At 59.3% G+C, this 14,676-nt stretch overlaps 2 protein-coding genes across 4 annotated transcripts; one reads left to right on the forward strand and one right to left on the reverse strand.

Moving 5' to 3' along the window:
* Positions 1-174: 174 nt before the first annotated feature.
* FKBP10 (FKBP prolyl isomerase 10) lies at positions 175-10,463 on the reverse strand. Of its 3 annotated transcripts, none has more exons than XM_077190810.1 (10): positions 10,343-10,463; positions 6,512-6,657; positions 5,435-5,624; positions 5,038-5,183; positions 4,744-4,933; positions 3,609-3,754; positions 2,878-3,067; positions 2,105-2,247; positions 1,423-1,586; positions 175-1,173 (listed from the first exon to the last, which is right to left on the reverse strand). In XM_077190810.1, exons 2-10 carry the CDS (start codon positions 6,597-6,599, stop codon positions 988-990), a joined length of 1,443 nt encoding a protein of 480 aa, XP_077046925.1. In that variant the 5' UTR covers positions 6,600-6,657; positions 10,343-10,463; the 3' UTR covers positions 175-987. The 3 variants fall into 3 exon arrangements, with proteins under 3 accessions (XP_077046925.1, XP_054505719.2, XP_077046926.1); XM_054649744.2 differs by lacking the exon at positions 10,343-10,463 and adding an exon at positions 7,814-8,256; XM_077190811.1 differs by lacking the exon at positions 6,512-6,657 and having other exon boundaries at positions 10,343-10,455.
* On the forward strand, positions 9,817-13,780 carry P3H4 (prolyl 3-hydroxylase family member 4 (inactive)). The gene is made up of 8 exons (XM_054649802.2): positions 9,817-10,363; positions 11,640-11,789; positions 11,905-12,076; positions 12,150-12,278; positions 12,387-12,532; positions 12,618-12,704; positions 12,817-12,958; positions 13,035-13,780. Exons 1-8 carry the CDS (start codon positions 9,872-9,874, stop codon positions 13,043-13,045), a joined length of 1,329 nt encoding a protein of 442 aa, XP_054505777.2. The 5' UTR covers positions 9,817-9,871; the 3' UTR covers positions 13,046-13,780.
* The last annotated feature ends 896 nt before the right edge of the window (positions 13,781-14,676 follow it).

Genomic DNA, 14,676 nt, shown 5'->3' on the forward strand with positions numbered 1-14,676 from the left:
TGCTGGAGCAAAGCCCTGTTGGCTTTGGTGGAGGACCCCAGGTGGGAATTTTGGTTTCTCCTGCCAGAGCCAGTGGGTGTTGGAGCCTGGAATCCCCCTGGGTGAAGCTGGTCCCTGTGCCTGTACCCCAACACATGGGAATTTTCACGGCAAAGAAACCAAACACAGTCAAACTCCTTGGAAACCTGGAGGAATGATTTATTTGGTGCAAGGCAGAGTCCCTGTTTGAGGGGTTCACTCTGCACTGCTGTGCTCCTGCATTCCTTCTGTCCCTGTCCAGGACAGACTGCAGAGGTTTTGGGAGCTGTGCTGGTCCAGCAGAGGGACCTGAGCACTGTGACCTGCATTTAGGCATGGAAATCAAACAGCTCTGATCTGTCTCAGTCACTGGGAGGTGGGGAGGGTGTGAAGGGGGACAGTGCTGCTCCCTGAGGGCTGGGGAATGAGGCTCTGTGCCCTTCTCCCAGCTGATGAGGGGTTTGCCAGGTCCCGCAGTTCCAGATTTTGGGGACAGCAGATGCCTGCAGAGTTCACCCTGGGAACCTGAGCCCTCTTCAGCCTCTTGTCCCAGGGAGGATGGCAGCAGGGGCAGAGCAGGGAAGGGGACAAAAGCCTTCTCTTCATTCTCTCTAAAGAATTTTAAGTGTGTATATAAAAAACCCAATCCCCAACCCTAAACTACAAAAAAGGGGTGGAAGTGAGGGGGACCCCCCCCTGCAGCACAGCCAGGTGAGGGGCTGGAGCTGGACCTGCAGTCACTGGTGGAGGGTGAAGGGGCTTAGGGAGGGGACATCTTCTTGTCTGGATTTAGTAGCTGGGGGCTGAGTTTTCCTGCTCAGGAGAACACATCAAAATACCCTCAGTTAATAAGAGGTGAAAATCAAAACCCAACCCCCTGCAGGACTGGGGAGGGGCAGGGGCAGGTCCCAGGGTGGGAGAGCAGCCATGACATGGCAAGGATGAGTCCAGAACAGCAGGGACTGCCCCTCAGAGCTCCTCATGGATCTTCTCCTGGTCCTCATCCGACTTGAGCTTCAGCTCCTCGGGTGTGATCTTCCCGTCCTGGTTGCGGTCCTGGTTCTGGAACATGTCAGCAATGACTTTCTCTGGGTCAGAGCTGGGCATCAGGCGGCCTTTCCCCTCTGCCACCTGGGTCTTGATGAAGGTGGAGAACTGCAGAGGGGAGAGGGAACAGACGCTGCTTGGCTCTGCACAGCCAGCACCAGGCAGGGCAGGGAGAGCACAGCCCATGCCAAGGACAGGGAGCAGAGGCTGCCCTTGGGGACCCTGCCCACACCCAGCAGCAATGCTTTTGACTGGGGTGATCTTCCTGCAGAGCTCTGCAGCCTCCCAAGTGCCCTTCAAGTGCTGCTGCCCAGGGTGGGGTCCCCTGTGCCCCCATTTCCTCCTGCACCCGCTCACCTCTTCAGCAGGGATCCCCCCGTCCTTGTTGAGGTCCATCTGCTCGTACAGGTTGGCTGGTGGCTCCCCATGCCAGATGAAGAGGTAGCCCTCAGGAACCCCCTCCTCCATGGAGATCAGCTCCACCTCGAAGCGCAGCACGGCGCTGCCAGGCACCCCCCGGGCTGGAAACACAGCAGAGGCAAAGCCCTGAGCCCCACAGCCCTGGCAGGGTGAGGGGTGGTGGAGCCCAGCCCAGCAAGGCTGAACCACCCAGTTTGCTTTGCCCACATCAGCTGACGCTCCCCCGTCACAGACATCTTTTATGAAAAACCCTTTCCTTAGGATTTTCCCTCCTGAGAAGCTGAGAGGCCTCAGGAACAAAATGTAACCAATGGTTATCTGCTGCTGTGGAATGCAACAGGTGGGTCTTTGATTAGCCCATGTTGGTTGTTTCTAATTAATGGACAATCACAGCCCAGCTGGCTCAGACAGAGAGTCCGAGCCACAAATCTTTGTTATCATTCTTTCTTTTTCTATTCTTAGCCAGCCTTCTGATGGAATCCTTTCTTCTATTCTTTTAGCATAGTTTTAATATAATATATATCATAAAATAATAAATCAAGCCTTCTGAAACATGGAGTCAGATCCTCATCTCTCCCCTCATCCTCAGACCCCTGTGGACACGGTCACACTCCCCTACCTCCGCTCTCCCCGTGGCCCAGGTGTGGGGGCACGATGAGCACCCTTCTCTCCCCTGCACACATGTCCAGCAGGCCACTGTTGAGCCCCTCAATCACCTTGTTGGCCCCCAGAGTCACCTCCTGGGGCTTCTCGTAGTCATGGCTGCAGGAGGCACAGAGGAAACAGGTGAGAAAAGCGGGGCAGCCCTGAAACCCCAACCCCTTCCATCCCAGAATCCCACATCCTCCATCCTGGCGTGCCGTGAAGTTCCACCCCCTCCATGGAGCCACATCCATCCCTCTGTGTCCCTGGAACCCTCCTGCTGTCCATCCCTCTGTGTCCCCTGAACCTTCCTGCTGTCCATCCCTCTGTGTCCCTTGAACCCTCCTGCTGTCCATCCCTCTGTGTCCCTCCTGCTGTCCATCCCTCTGTGTCCCTTGAACCCTCCTGCTGTCCATCCCCCTGCATCCCTTGAACCCTCCTGCTGTCCATCCCTCTGCATCCCTTGAACCCTCCTGCTGTCCATCCCTCTGCATCCCTTGAACCCTCCTGCTGTCCATCCCTCTGCATCCCTTGAACCCTCCTGCTGTCCATCCCTCTGTGTCCCTCCTGCTGTCCATCCCCCTGCATCCCTTGAACCCTCCTGCTGTCCATCCCTCTGTGTCCCTCGAACCCCCTCCTGCTGCCCTGTGGCCAATCTGCCCGTCCCAGGTCCTGGTGCCTGTCACCCCCAGCCCAGTGCCAGCCAGGATTTGTCCCCAGCAAGGACAGGGATGCTCGGGGGGCACTCACGAGGAGAAGAGCCGGGTGCCATCCAGCAGGGAGCAGTTGTAGTGGTAGCGCACGAAGTCGCGGTGGCGGCTGGTGACATTGCAGCCCTCGGGCCGGAACACGGTCTCGATCTCCACCGGGTCCGCGGGGTTGTGGAAATCGATGATGTGCACATCAAAGATGAGCACGGCTGAGCCGGGAATTTTATCCCCTGGAAGAGGAGGATGAGGAGAGGTGCTGGAGCGCTGCAGGGCTGGTGAAGCCTCTCCCTGCCTCTTCCCACACCCCTTTGTCACAGACATATTTTATGAAAAATCCTTTTGTTAGGATTTTTTCTCCTGAGAGGCTGAGAGGCCTCAGAAATGAAATGTAAACAATAATTATCTGCTGCCGTGGAATGAAATAGGTGCATCTGTGATTGGTCTCATGTGGTTGTTTTTAATTAATGGCCAATCACAGTCCAGCTGTCTCAGACTCTCTGGTCAGTCACAAGATTTTGTACCATTCCTTTCTATTCCTTTCAAGCCTTCTGATGAAATCCTTTCTTCTATTCTTTTAGTATAGTTTTAATACATCATTTTCTTTTAATACAATATATATCATAAAATAACAAATCATCCTTCTGAAACATGGAGTCGATTCTCATCTCTTCCCTCATCCTGGGACCCCTGTGAGCACCACCACACCCCTTGTTGTGCCCTCAGAGCACCTCAGAGCCCACAGGTGTCCCTCAGAGCCCTGTGCACGTTTACCTGCACCGTTCTCCCCGTAAGCCAGGTGTGGGGGGATGACCACTCGCCGGTGCTCTCCCACGCAGACGCCCTGCAGCCCCTGATCCATGCCAGGGATGATGTAGCCCTTGCCAATGTAGGTGTTGTAGGTCTGATTGCGGGAGTAGCTGCAGCGAGAGAACCCCCAGCACCATTGATCCATCAATGCCCCCAGCCCCTGCATCCCAACCCAGCCTCTCCTGCTTGCCCAGGAAACAAACCTTGCTCCAAGAGATGCAACAAAGAGATATTGGGTTTTTTAGCCTATTTCATGCCCATTGTCCCCTTGCTGAGGTCCACTCAGCAGGAGAGTCAGAGGCACTCTCCCTGTCCTTGGGGCAGTGTTATCCTTTTATACTGAAAACTACGTGTACAATATTTACAATTACTTTCCAATACCTATCACCTATGTTAGACAGTGAGCTTCTACTCTAAACCAATACAAAAGTGCCACCATCACAGCAGAAGATGGAGGCCAAGAAGAAGGAGAAAGGCTGGACACGCCCAGATTCCTCCATCTTGCCCCCTGAACCCCCATTCTAAAAACCCCCAAAAATCTATTTTTCACCCTGTGATCAATTCACTATCGTTCTACTTAAACTTTTGTGGCGTGTAATTCTTCATATAAGGTTGGTAATTGTTTTTTCCAAGGGCTAAATCAAAGGCACAGGGGTTTTGGGCTCTGTTCCAAGGTCTCTGATCCCCCCTGGGCAGGGTCTCGAGTCCTCCAGGGCAGCCAGAGGAATTTCCTGGGTTCCAACACCCCCTCTCCAGCCTTTCCCTGCAGCCAGGAGAGGACATCAGGGTCTCTCCCTACACGGCCACTTCCTCCCACACCTGGAGTCAAAGAGGGTCCCATCCATGAGTGTCCCCTCTCTCCCACACCTGGAGTCAAAGATTGTCCCATCCATGAGTGTCCCCTCTCTCCCACACCTGGAGTCAAAGAGGGTCCCATCCATGAGTGTCCCCTCTCTCCCACACCTGGAGTCAAAGAGGGTCCCATCCATGAGTGTCCCATCCCACACCTGGAGTCAAAGAGGGTCCCATCCATGAGTGTCCCCTCTCTCCCACACCTGGAGTCAAAGAGGGTCCCATCCATGAGTGTCCCATCCCACACCTGGAGTCAAAGAGGGTCCCATCCATGAGTGTCCCGTTGTAGTGGTAGCGGACAAAGTCCCCGGTCACAGCCCGGCGCTTGCAGGTCTCTGGCACCTCCAGGTGCTCCAGGAAGACGCCATCCTTGGGATTGTGGAAATCCACCAGCAGCACGCTGAACACCAGCGATGCCTGCGGCGGGATCACCGTCCCTGGGAGAGGAAAGAGCTCAGCCTGAAGGAGGGTCCTACACCAGGGGGCTCTGCTCAGAGCTGGCAGGGAATGGGCTGGCAGCATGGGGTGCTGCCTGGCTCACCGTAGCCCTTCTCCCCATAGGCCAGGAACGGGGGGATGATGATGCTCCTCTTCTCCCCAGCGCACATCCCCAGCAGCCCCTGGTCCATGCCCTTGATCAGCCACCCCGTGCCCACGTAGGTGTCATAGGTGCTGCCCTTGCTGTAGCTGGTGGTGGATAATGAGGATGAGGATGGGGCCGCACCAGCAGCCCCAGGCAGAGCAGGGCTGTGCCAGAGGCTGGTTTGGGGGGTCATGGAGCTGCACCAGCCCTGCTGGGGAGCAGGACAGGGTGAGGCTGCTCCCACTGTGTGCCCAGGCTGGTGTCCCTGGGTCCCAGCCACCCCAAGTGGCCCAGTGTGGAGGCAGAGGGTGCATCCCAGGTGCCCTGAGGCCAGGGGGCATCCCAGTGGCCCTACCTGGAGTCGAAGGGGGTCCCATCCAGCAGAGTGCCATTGTAGTGGTACCGCACGAAGTCCGAGTTCTCCACCGTGCGGTTGCAGTGCTGGGGTTTGGACAGGGTGGTGATCTGCAGCTTGTCATTCTTGTTCCAGATGTCCAGCATGACCACATCGAAGTACAGCGTGGCATCTGGGGGGATCAGCCCCGCTAAAGGGGCAGCAGCAAGGACAGAGCACCTTCAGTGGGGCCAACACCGAGCCCAGGCCAGCCATGGGCTCTGCCCCCTGCAGCCTCCCCTGAACCCACTGCTGGAGACCCAGCACAGCCCAGCTGGGGGCAGGACCCCCCATTCCCAGGCTGTCACTGTCACATTTTCTGGAAAAATCCCTTCACCAGGATGTCTTCTCCTGGGAAGATGAGAAGCCTCAGAGAAAAAGGAAAACAATATTATCTCATTTGCTTCTCCTGCGTTTTGCTGCTTTGGAATGTGATTTGAAGATTTTTTTTATCCAACATGTGAATTGTTTTGACTTAATGACCAATCACAGTCAAGCTGTGTTGGGACTCCGAGGAGTCAGGAGTTTTTAATTAATATCTTGTTAAGCCTTCTGTCTGTATCCTTTCTCTATTATTTAGCATAGTATAATATAGTATAATGTAATATAATGTGAGGTAGTATATATAATGTAATATAATGTAATGTAATGTAGTATAATGTAATATAATGGAATGTAATGTAGTATAATGTAATATAATGTAATGTAATATAATATAATATAATATAATATAATATAATATAATATAATATAATATAATATAAATGGTGTAATATATGGTCTAATATGATATAATATATATCATATAATATATCATATCACATCATATCATAATAAATTGACTTTCCAAGAACATGGAGTCGGATCCATCATTTCCTTCCTGCCATGGGGAACACCACACCAGGGAAGCCCCACTTCAGCACCCCTCGCCCTGGCCATGGAGCCGCCCTTAGGCCACATCTTCCAGGGGGCCCCTGGAGCCCTGTCCCTGCCCCTGGGGCCTTTTCTCCCCGAGCCCGCCGTGCCAGGGCCCCTTACCCACGCCGATGCTGCCGTAGCCCAGGTGGGGTGGCACGATGAGGTGGCGCCGCTCGTTGACGCACATGCCCTGCAGCCCCCGGTCCATGCCCGTGATCAGCCGCCCAACGCCCACCACACCGGCCACCGTGGCCCCTCTGTCGTAGCTGGGGCAAAGGGACAGAGCCATCAGAGCTGAGAAAAGGGATGAAGCTCCCAGAGCTGCCAGTGTAGGTCTCACATCACAGCCTGTGAGTCCCTGTGTTGCAGGCAGAGCTCATAGATCAAAAATGTGGATGCTGGAGGGCTCAATCTCATGCTGCTGGAGGGCAGCTGGTCAGGATTTCAGCCCCCAAAGCCATCCAGACCCTCCCCAGATCTCACCCACTCAGCTGGGCTGGAGGCTGGCAGCTCTGGGGCTTCCTGCTGCTTCCAAATCATTTTGTACCTGGCACATTGGAGCTTTACACAGTGATGAGGAAAGATGATGTCCCGGCCTCATTTTTAAACTGCAAATTTGTTTTTATTTTTAAACCTTAAAACACTCCAAGAAACTACTGGGGCAGCAATGTCCTCTTGACAGAGAACTCTTTTTAGCAGTGAGGCTCCCACTGCAGTTAATTTCTCCCCCATTGATGCTCACAAGAAAGATAAGACACGTTAAACTGTGAACCCCCTTTGCTTTCCAGAGCTCCAAAACAACACCTGCCTGGGAAATTTTGATTGCTATGTGGCTCCAGTTATTCCTGTGTCCCCAGTGCTCCTTCCTGCACATGGTGCTGCAAACCAGGGGCTGCCCCAACCCCGATTCCCAGCCAGCATGAGCAGAGCAGGGGGCCAAGGAGCTCTGAGGCCAGCAGAGCAAAGCCTCTGGTATAATGAAGGGTTTTGCTGCTGCCACGTCTCAAAGTGCTTCAAGCATTTCCCTGCCTGTGCAGCACATGCACATACGTGTTCCTGCGTGCACAGCGTGCCAATTAGGGCCAAATTAGCACAGGCTATCCCACAGCTCTGTGGACTGAGGGGGTGCAGGCTCCCCAAAGGGCTGGGAGCTCCCGTGGGACCTGTCTGGGGGGCTGCAGCCTGGGCTGGGGGTTCGCTTCAGGCTGCCGCGTGTGCAGGCTCCTGAGCCACCCCAGCGCCCACCGAAACCCCTCCTCGGCTCCAAGCCGGGCTTTGTCTCTGTCCTGGGGCTGGGGAAGGCATGCGGGGTCTCCAGGCTGCCTGCCCGGCCCGGATGGCGGGCTGGGGGCTGGGGGAGGCATGCAGGGTCCCGCCGCAGCTGCCCCCCGCATGCAGCCGCCGCGGAGCCGCGGGCGATACCTGGAGTCAAACTTTTTGCCATCTTTAAAGGTCCCATTGTAGTGGTAGCGAATGAAATCCCCCATCTGCGCCTCCCGCAGGCAGATTTTGGGAATATAGTATCTGTCTATCACCACGTCTTCCAAGGGGCCGGGGTCGCCCAGCGCCGGGGCCCCCAAGACGCCCAGGAGGAGGAGGAGGAGGAGGAGGAGGCAGCAGCGGCTGCCCGGGGCCATGGCCATGGCGCTGGGGCTGAGGCGGCGGAAGGGAAGGAGGAAGGCGGGGGGTTCAGGACGCCCCTTTCCTGCCCGGGACGCCCCTTTGCCTTCTCTTCCCCTCCGCCCGCCCAGCCCGGCCCGCCTGGAATTTCTGTAGACGTGTCCGGGCCCCGCCGCGCTCCCCCCGCCGCGCCGGGAGCTGACACCGCGGCACGGAGCGATCCACGGCGGCAGGGGTTATTCTTTCCCTCTCTTTTGTTTTTCCTCTTCTTTTTTCCCCCCTCCTTTATTTATTTCTCTTCTTCCCTCCTTTCCCCCTTTTCCTCTTTTTTTACTCTCCTATTTTTTTTCCTCCTCCCTCTCATTTTTTCATTATTTACTCTCTCTCTCTTTTTTTTTCTCCTTGGGCAGTTCCTCCTCCGTGCGGCTGCAGGCCCAGCCCGGCCCTGCCCTGCCCCAGGTCCTAGCGCTGCTCTGCCTCCTCCTCCTCCTCCTCCTCCTCCTCCTCTTCTTCCTTCTGCCCCTGCCAGCTCATTGCACCCGGCCCAAGATGCTGCTGCTCAGTCCCAGCAGCTCGGGAGAGTAAATAAAAGGAATTAAGTGTTTTAATAACGAGTCTGCTGCTGGCAGAGCCTTCACTCAAAAATGTGAAATTCTCCCAGCAGTCCTTCCCAGACAAACACAGCCTCAAACTCTCACAGAGGCGTTGCCCACACATCCCTGATCCCCCAAATCCATCGGCAAGAAACAGGTCCTGTGGCAAGAGCCTTTGCTGAGTGCCAGGTGGGAAACGCAACAGGCTGTGCACCCAAACCCAAATCCCAGCCCAGCTCCTCTGAGGCTCAGTGCTACCAGTGAGAGAAACAGCCCCAGCCAAGCACCGTCAGCTCCCCTAGCTCAGCCCCGGGGGGGTTTGCAGCCCCCCAGCACACCCCACACCGGGGCCAGCACCGTCAGCACGGCTCGGAGCAGCCTGGGGGGACACGTGGCTCCCCCGATGGCGCTGGAACACGGCCTCGCTGTGCCCAGGGAGTGCTGACAGGGGTGGTGGCACCACAGCCGCACCCTCCGCTCCGCAGGGAGCAACCTCAGCATTGTCCTGGCTGCTGCCCCGCGCAGTGACATCCCTCAGTGCCACCGTCCAGCCAGCGACAAAGCGCTGGGTTTGGGCCGGGGCCACTGCGGCCGTGCCGAGGCCTGGCACGGGACAGCTCTGGGGCCGGGATCTGGCACGGCACAGGGCGTGTGGCCTCGGGCTTGGCACGGGCCAGCGGCGGGGACACCTCCGGCCACCGCCGGCCTGGAGAATGCGCCCGCGCACGGTGCTGCTGAGGAACCTCGCTCTGCGCATCCCCCGCGCATCCCCCGCGGGGCCGGCGGAGCCGCACTAAGACCCTGCGCGCCCGCCACGCACCGCCCATCCCCGCTGCCCGCCCCCTGCGCGGGGCCCGGCGTGGAGCGCTGCGCGGGCCGGTGCGCGGGGCGGTGCGCGGGCGGTGCGCGGGCAGTACGCAGAGCTGTACGCGGGGCTGTGCGCGGAGCTGTGCGCGGGGCGGTGCGCGGGCAGTACGCGGGCAGTACGCGGGCAGTGCGCGGAGCTGTACGCGGAGCTGTGCGCGGGCTGTGCGCAGGGCGGTGCGCGGGGCGGTGCGCGAGGCGGTGCGCAGGCAGTGCGCGGGGCGCTGCGCGGGCAGTACGCGGAGCTGTACGCGGGGCTGTGCGCGGGGCTGTGCGCGGGGCCGGTGCGCGGGCAGTACGCGGGCAGTACGCGGGCAGTGCGCGGAGCTGTACGCGGGGCTGTGCGCGGGGCGGTGCGCGGGCAGTGCGCGGGGCGCTGCGCGGGCAGTGCGCGGCAGCGGCGATGGGCGGCGCGGTGCCGGTAGCGGTGCCGGTAGCGGTGCCGGTAGCGCGGGCGCTGCTGGCGGCGCTGGCGGCGGGGCTGTGCGCGGCGCAGTACGAGCAGTACAGCGTGCGCGGCTTCCCCGCGGCCGCGCTGGAGCCGCTGCAGAGCGCCTACGAGCGGGCGCTGGAGCAGTACGCGGACGCGCAGTGGGCGGAGAGCGCTCAGGGGCTGGAGGCCAGCCTGCGGCTCCATAGGCTGCTGCGGGACAGCGAGGCGCATTGCCACCGCCGCTGCGCCGGGGAGCCCCCGCCCGCCGGGGACGGGCCCGCCGGGGAGCGGGAGTGGGAGCGGGAGCTGCGGCTCTTCGGGCGGCTGCTGCTCCGAGCCGGCTGCCTGCGAGCCTGCAAGCGGGAGCTGCCCGTGTTCCAGCTGCGCTACCCGCCGGCGCAGACCCTGCGCGACTTCCAGCGCCGCCAGCCCTACCAGTACCTGCACTACGCGCTCTTCAAGGTGAGGCGGTGCAAATGGAAGGGGGAAGGGGTGGGAGGGTCCTGCTCCTCCATCCTGCACCACCGATCTTTCCATTCCATCCTGCCCCCTGATTGGGCACACCCCTTCCTGGGTCTCATCCTGTGCCGCCTCCTCTTTGACACCCCCATTCTGCATCCCCATCCTGTGCTCCCCATCCTACACTGTCAGGCTCTGATCTGCCCACCCTGAATCCCACTCCCGTCTATCTGTGCCCCACTCCATCCTGCACCCTGCTGTCAGGTGCCTCCCCTTTCCTTCCCTCCCCATCTGGCATCCCCCACCAGCTCCTCCATACTGCCCCTGAGCCGTGGCACGTCAGCATCATCTGGGACACATCAGGCAGGACGACTGGGGGGCCCCTGTGGTTGTGTCCCTCTGTCCCACCTTGTGTTGCCCTGGTGGCCCAAGGTCTCCCTGGACAGGCAGAGAGCACACAGGGGCTGCCCCAGCCTGAGGGGCCTGAGCTGGAGGGTGCAGTGCCTCTGTGGTTGTGGTGGGACACGTGTCTGGATGCTTTGTAAGAAAGAAGGACTTGCTCAGCTTCACAGTGCAAACGTGGAGGGAGGTTTTGGGGAGGGAGGTTTCATAAGGCACCCCCCTTGGGTGGCCATGTGCTGGCCAGAGTGGCTCTGGCAGGGGACAGTCCCTGCTCAGGGTCTGGTCCCTGGCACCTTCCATTGCTGGTGCTGTTTTAGCACTCAGCACTGCAGCCCCACTCACCTGGCAGTGGTGAGGGACTGCCTGGCTTCGTCCTTAATGCCTTTTCCTCTTGCTGCTCTGGCCCAAACCCATTTCATGGATGGGTCATTCAAACCACCTTCCCTCCCTGCTCACTCCCCTGAAGCTGCAACCCGAGAGCCCATAAAGCAGCAGGGGCAGCAGCCAGGTCTGATGGCAGTGCTGGAGAGGAGCTGATGTGTGGGTCAAACCCACAGCACGTGGATCCTCCTCACACCACGTGGATCCTCCTCACACCACGTGGATCACTCCTGGCTGGATATGGGAGCCCATGAGAGGCTGAGCTGCCCCTGTGGCCACCACGGGCACAGCCAGGAGGTTGGTGTGGCTGGAGTTACCTGCAATGTCCGTGCTCCTAGACTCTGTCTGTCCATCACAGCCAGTGGATGATTGTGCACTGTGGGTTCAGGGCTGTTCCCCACAAGGATCACCCCTCTGTCCTGCAGCCCAGGTGTCTGGCTGGGTGCACTGTGGGTTCAGGCTGCCCTGCAGCAGGTCTCTGCACCTCCCTCCACAGTCAAACAAGATCGAGAAAGCCGTGTCTGCTGCCCACACCTTCCTGCAGAAAAACCCCAAGCATGAGATGACCTTGAGGTACCTGAACTACTACAGGACCATGCTGGATGTGGATGAATACCTGGTTGACCTGGAAGCTCGGCCCTATGAGGTGAGGAGGGGATGGGGCTGGGGCAGGACAGGGGCTCCCCAGGGCTCCAAGCCCACCTGGTGCTGCCAAACCCCGAGGGGAGCAGCTCTCCCTCACTGAGCCGGGGTCCTTGCAGCCGATATTCGTGCGGGCAGTGAAGCTGTACAACGGTGGGGATTTCCGGAGCAGTGCAGCCGACATGGAGCAGGCTCTGGCCGAGTACTACAAGGCCTATGAGGACTGTCTGGCCGGCTGTGAGGGCGCCTACGAGCTCCAGGAGTTCAAGGATTTCTACCCTGCCATCGCAGGTAGTGGAGGGCTGGGGGATGGCAGATTTGGGGTGGCGATCAGGGCTGCAACACCCAACATCTCCACCCCCAGACCACTTTGTGAGCGTGCTGCAGTGCAAGGTGGACTGCGAGACCGAGCTCACCCCCAACGTGGGCGGCTACTTCGTGGAGAAATTCGTGGCCACCATGTACCACTACCTACAATTCGCTTACTACAAGCGTGAGTGCGGCGGGGACTGGGGGGTTGTGCGTGCCCTGGGGGCACCCTGGGGTGCTGTGTGCCCTGTCAGGGGCGTCACCCCGTGTCAGCTGGCTCTGCTCCCCGCAGTGAACGACGTGCAGGACGCGGTGCGCAGCGTCTCCAGCTACATGCTCTTCGACCCGGGGGACACGGTGATGCAGCAGAACCTGGTCTATTACCGCTTCCACCGCGAGCGCTGGCGCCTCCGTGAGGAAGACTTCGAGCCACGGCCGGTGAGGACCCCCCCAGCCCCCCATCCTGTGGGCCTGCAGTGCCCAGGGAGGGTCTGACCCAGCCCCTCTCCCCCTGGGTGCGCAGGAAGCCGTGAGGTACCACAACCAGACGGCCACTCAGAAGAAGATGCTGGAGTTTGCCCGGCAGTACCTGCAGGATGATGATGATGAGGTACCTGATGTGGGGTGCAGGGTGGTGTGTGTGGGGGTGTGACCCCCCAAACAGCCCTGGAGACGACTGCAGGTGAGGCTGCCGAGCTCCTCTGCCTCCTCCTGTGCTGCAGATGGAGGTGGATGGCGCTGAGGGGCTGGAGGTGCTGGACCTGCCCTCTGATGGCGAGTTTGAGGGTGAAGGTGACTACGAGGAGGGATTCTTCTCAGAGTGGTGGCAGGAACCCAAGACCAAAGGAGACAAAGATGACCAAGGTCTGGGGGTCATGCTATAGGGGTGGGGGGTCTGCTGCCCACACCCCTGGTGCCACCAAACTCTCCTTGTTTGCAGAGATCCTATGATGAGCCAGGTGAAGGGGGAGCCAGCACTGACTGAGCTGGATGGTGGTGGCTCTGCGATGCCATCTTGGGGACATCAGGCTTCGGGCTCCTCCCAGCCACCGGTAGAAACTCAGACTCATGGGGAGGGGCCAATCCTGCCCAGCACCCTGCAGCAGGGCTGCCTTTGCCACCGGGATGTCTGCTGGCACAGCCCAATTCCCATCAGTGGAACAGCAGCAGCCCTGAATGTCCCTGCCTGCCCAGGGGCCTGGGCCACCCCTGTCCCCAGTGCCCCAGGAGCCCTGACCAGCAGTGATGCCCCACAGCACTGGGGATTTCTGTGTCCCCTCAGCTACTCCCCAGGATCTGTGGATGATGCACCAGGATCGACCCCAATGTTGTCCTGATGGGCTTGGGAGGCTGCCCCTGCTCTGGGAGCAGTGCACGATGCTGCTGGAGCTGCTCCTGCCCCTTCCTGAGGCTCCTGCTCCTGTTCCTCCAGCCTCCCAGGCAATCTGCCAGCTCCCCTTGGACTCCCCAGCCTGGTGCTACAGGGGCTCCTGGTGTGTCACCTCCCTGTGTCACCACAGGGTGAGGCTGAGGTGCCCATGCCCTGCCCGTGCCTTGAATTTTTGCCACACCAGCCCTCTCTGGCCTTAAGCTCCGTTAATTTAAGATCTCCCCTCTTGCCCAGTTGCTCTTTTTATATATTTACTGGTGCTGAACTTTTAATAAAATCCAGACTGGTCTTTTCAAGGCTGCCTCCACCTTCCATGTGCTGCCACCATGGGATCCAGGAGCTCAGGGTAGGAGAGGCTCTGCTGTGGGAGAGGAAGGGATGACTTCAGGCCTGGATGTCCCCACAGATGACCTGGGGGAACTTGTGGGGACCCATGGAGGCCATGACAGCTCCTGTGAGGCTCTGGGTTCCATGAGGGGGACCCCAAAAGGGATCCATGACTCCCCCATTGAGGCTGTCAGGTGAGGTAGGAGGGGAGTGCAGGGGGCTGGAGGGCAGCATGTCCTACCCCATGTGGGTCTTTGGGGTGTGATATCCATGAGCTGATGCTTGTTTTGGGGTGTGATATCCATGAGCTGATGGTTGTTTTGGGGTGCAGCACTGTGACATTGCTCCTTGGGGATGCTCCTGGATCAGAGGGTGCAGCCTGCATCCCCCCATGGAGGTGGGGGTGGCAGGGTGGGGTGACCTCCTGCGTTTTGGGGCCCGCTGGGGGTCTCTGTTGGTGCCCACAAACCTGTGCCAGTCCTGGGCAGGAGGCACAGGGCAGTGTGTGGCTGCTCGCTCCTCCCTGCCGTGTTCCCTCCTGCTCCGCATGGAAATTGGCTATGAGGACTGAAACTGAGAGGCTGAATCACAGCGTTGGCCCCGGGGGAGGGAAGGGATGGGAATGGAAGGAAGAGGGTGGCAAGAGGCTGCCAGCACCCCACCCTGCCCTGCCTGGAACCCCTGCTCACCGGGGCTTTTCCAGCTCTGCAGGGTAGGGGGCAGGGGCTGAGCCCCCAGACCTGTGGGCAAAGCTCAGGGCTGGGGGAGGCAGCGCTGGGAGGGGGCACCCGCTGCACCTGCGCCGGGACGGGGCTGTCCTGTCACCTGGGAGGAGCTGCGTTTGTCACCGATGGGTCACAGCCAC

This window comes from Agelaius phoeniceus, chromosome 26, assembly GCF_051311805.1.
Source record: "Agelaius phoeniceus isolate bAgePho1 chromosome 26, bAgePho1.hap1, whole genome shotgun sequence".
NCBI classification, from domain to species: Eukaryota; Metazoa; Chordata; class Aves; order Passeriformes; family Icteridae; genus Agelaius; species Agelaius phoeniceus.

What these genes read in the sequence shown, in the direction of transcription:
- P3H4 (XM_054649802.2), top strand. Translation starts at nt 9,872, where the DNA reads ATGGGCGGCGCGGTGCCGGTAGCGGTGCCGGTAGCGGTGCCGGTAGCG. An exon ending in TGCACTACGCGCTCTTCAAG is followed by an intron (nt 10,364 to 11,639) that starts GTGAGGCGGTGC and finishes CTCCCTCCACAG; the next exon opens with TCAAACAAGATCGAGAAAGC. An exon ending in AAGACTTCGAGCCACGGCCG is followed by an intron (nt 12,533 to 12,617) that starts GTGAGGACCCCC and finishes CTGGGTGCGCAG; the next exon opens with GAAGCCGTGAGGTACCACAA.
- FKBP10 (XM_054649744.2), bottom strand. Translation starts at nt 8,034, where the DNA reads ATGGCCATGGCCCCGGGCAGCCGCTGCTGCCTCCTCCTCCTCCTCCTC. An exon ending in GGCAAAAAGTTTGACTCCAG is followed by an intron (nt 6,658 to 7,813) that starts GTATCGCCCGCG and finishes CCTTTGCCCCAG; the next exon opens with CTACGACAGAGGGGCCACGG. An exon ending in CTACGGCAGCATCGGCGTGG is followed by an intron (nt 5,625 to 6,511) that starts GTAAGGGGCCCT and finishes CTGCCCCTTTAG; the next exon opens with CGGGGCTGATCCCCCCAGAT.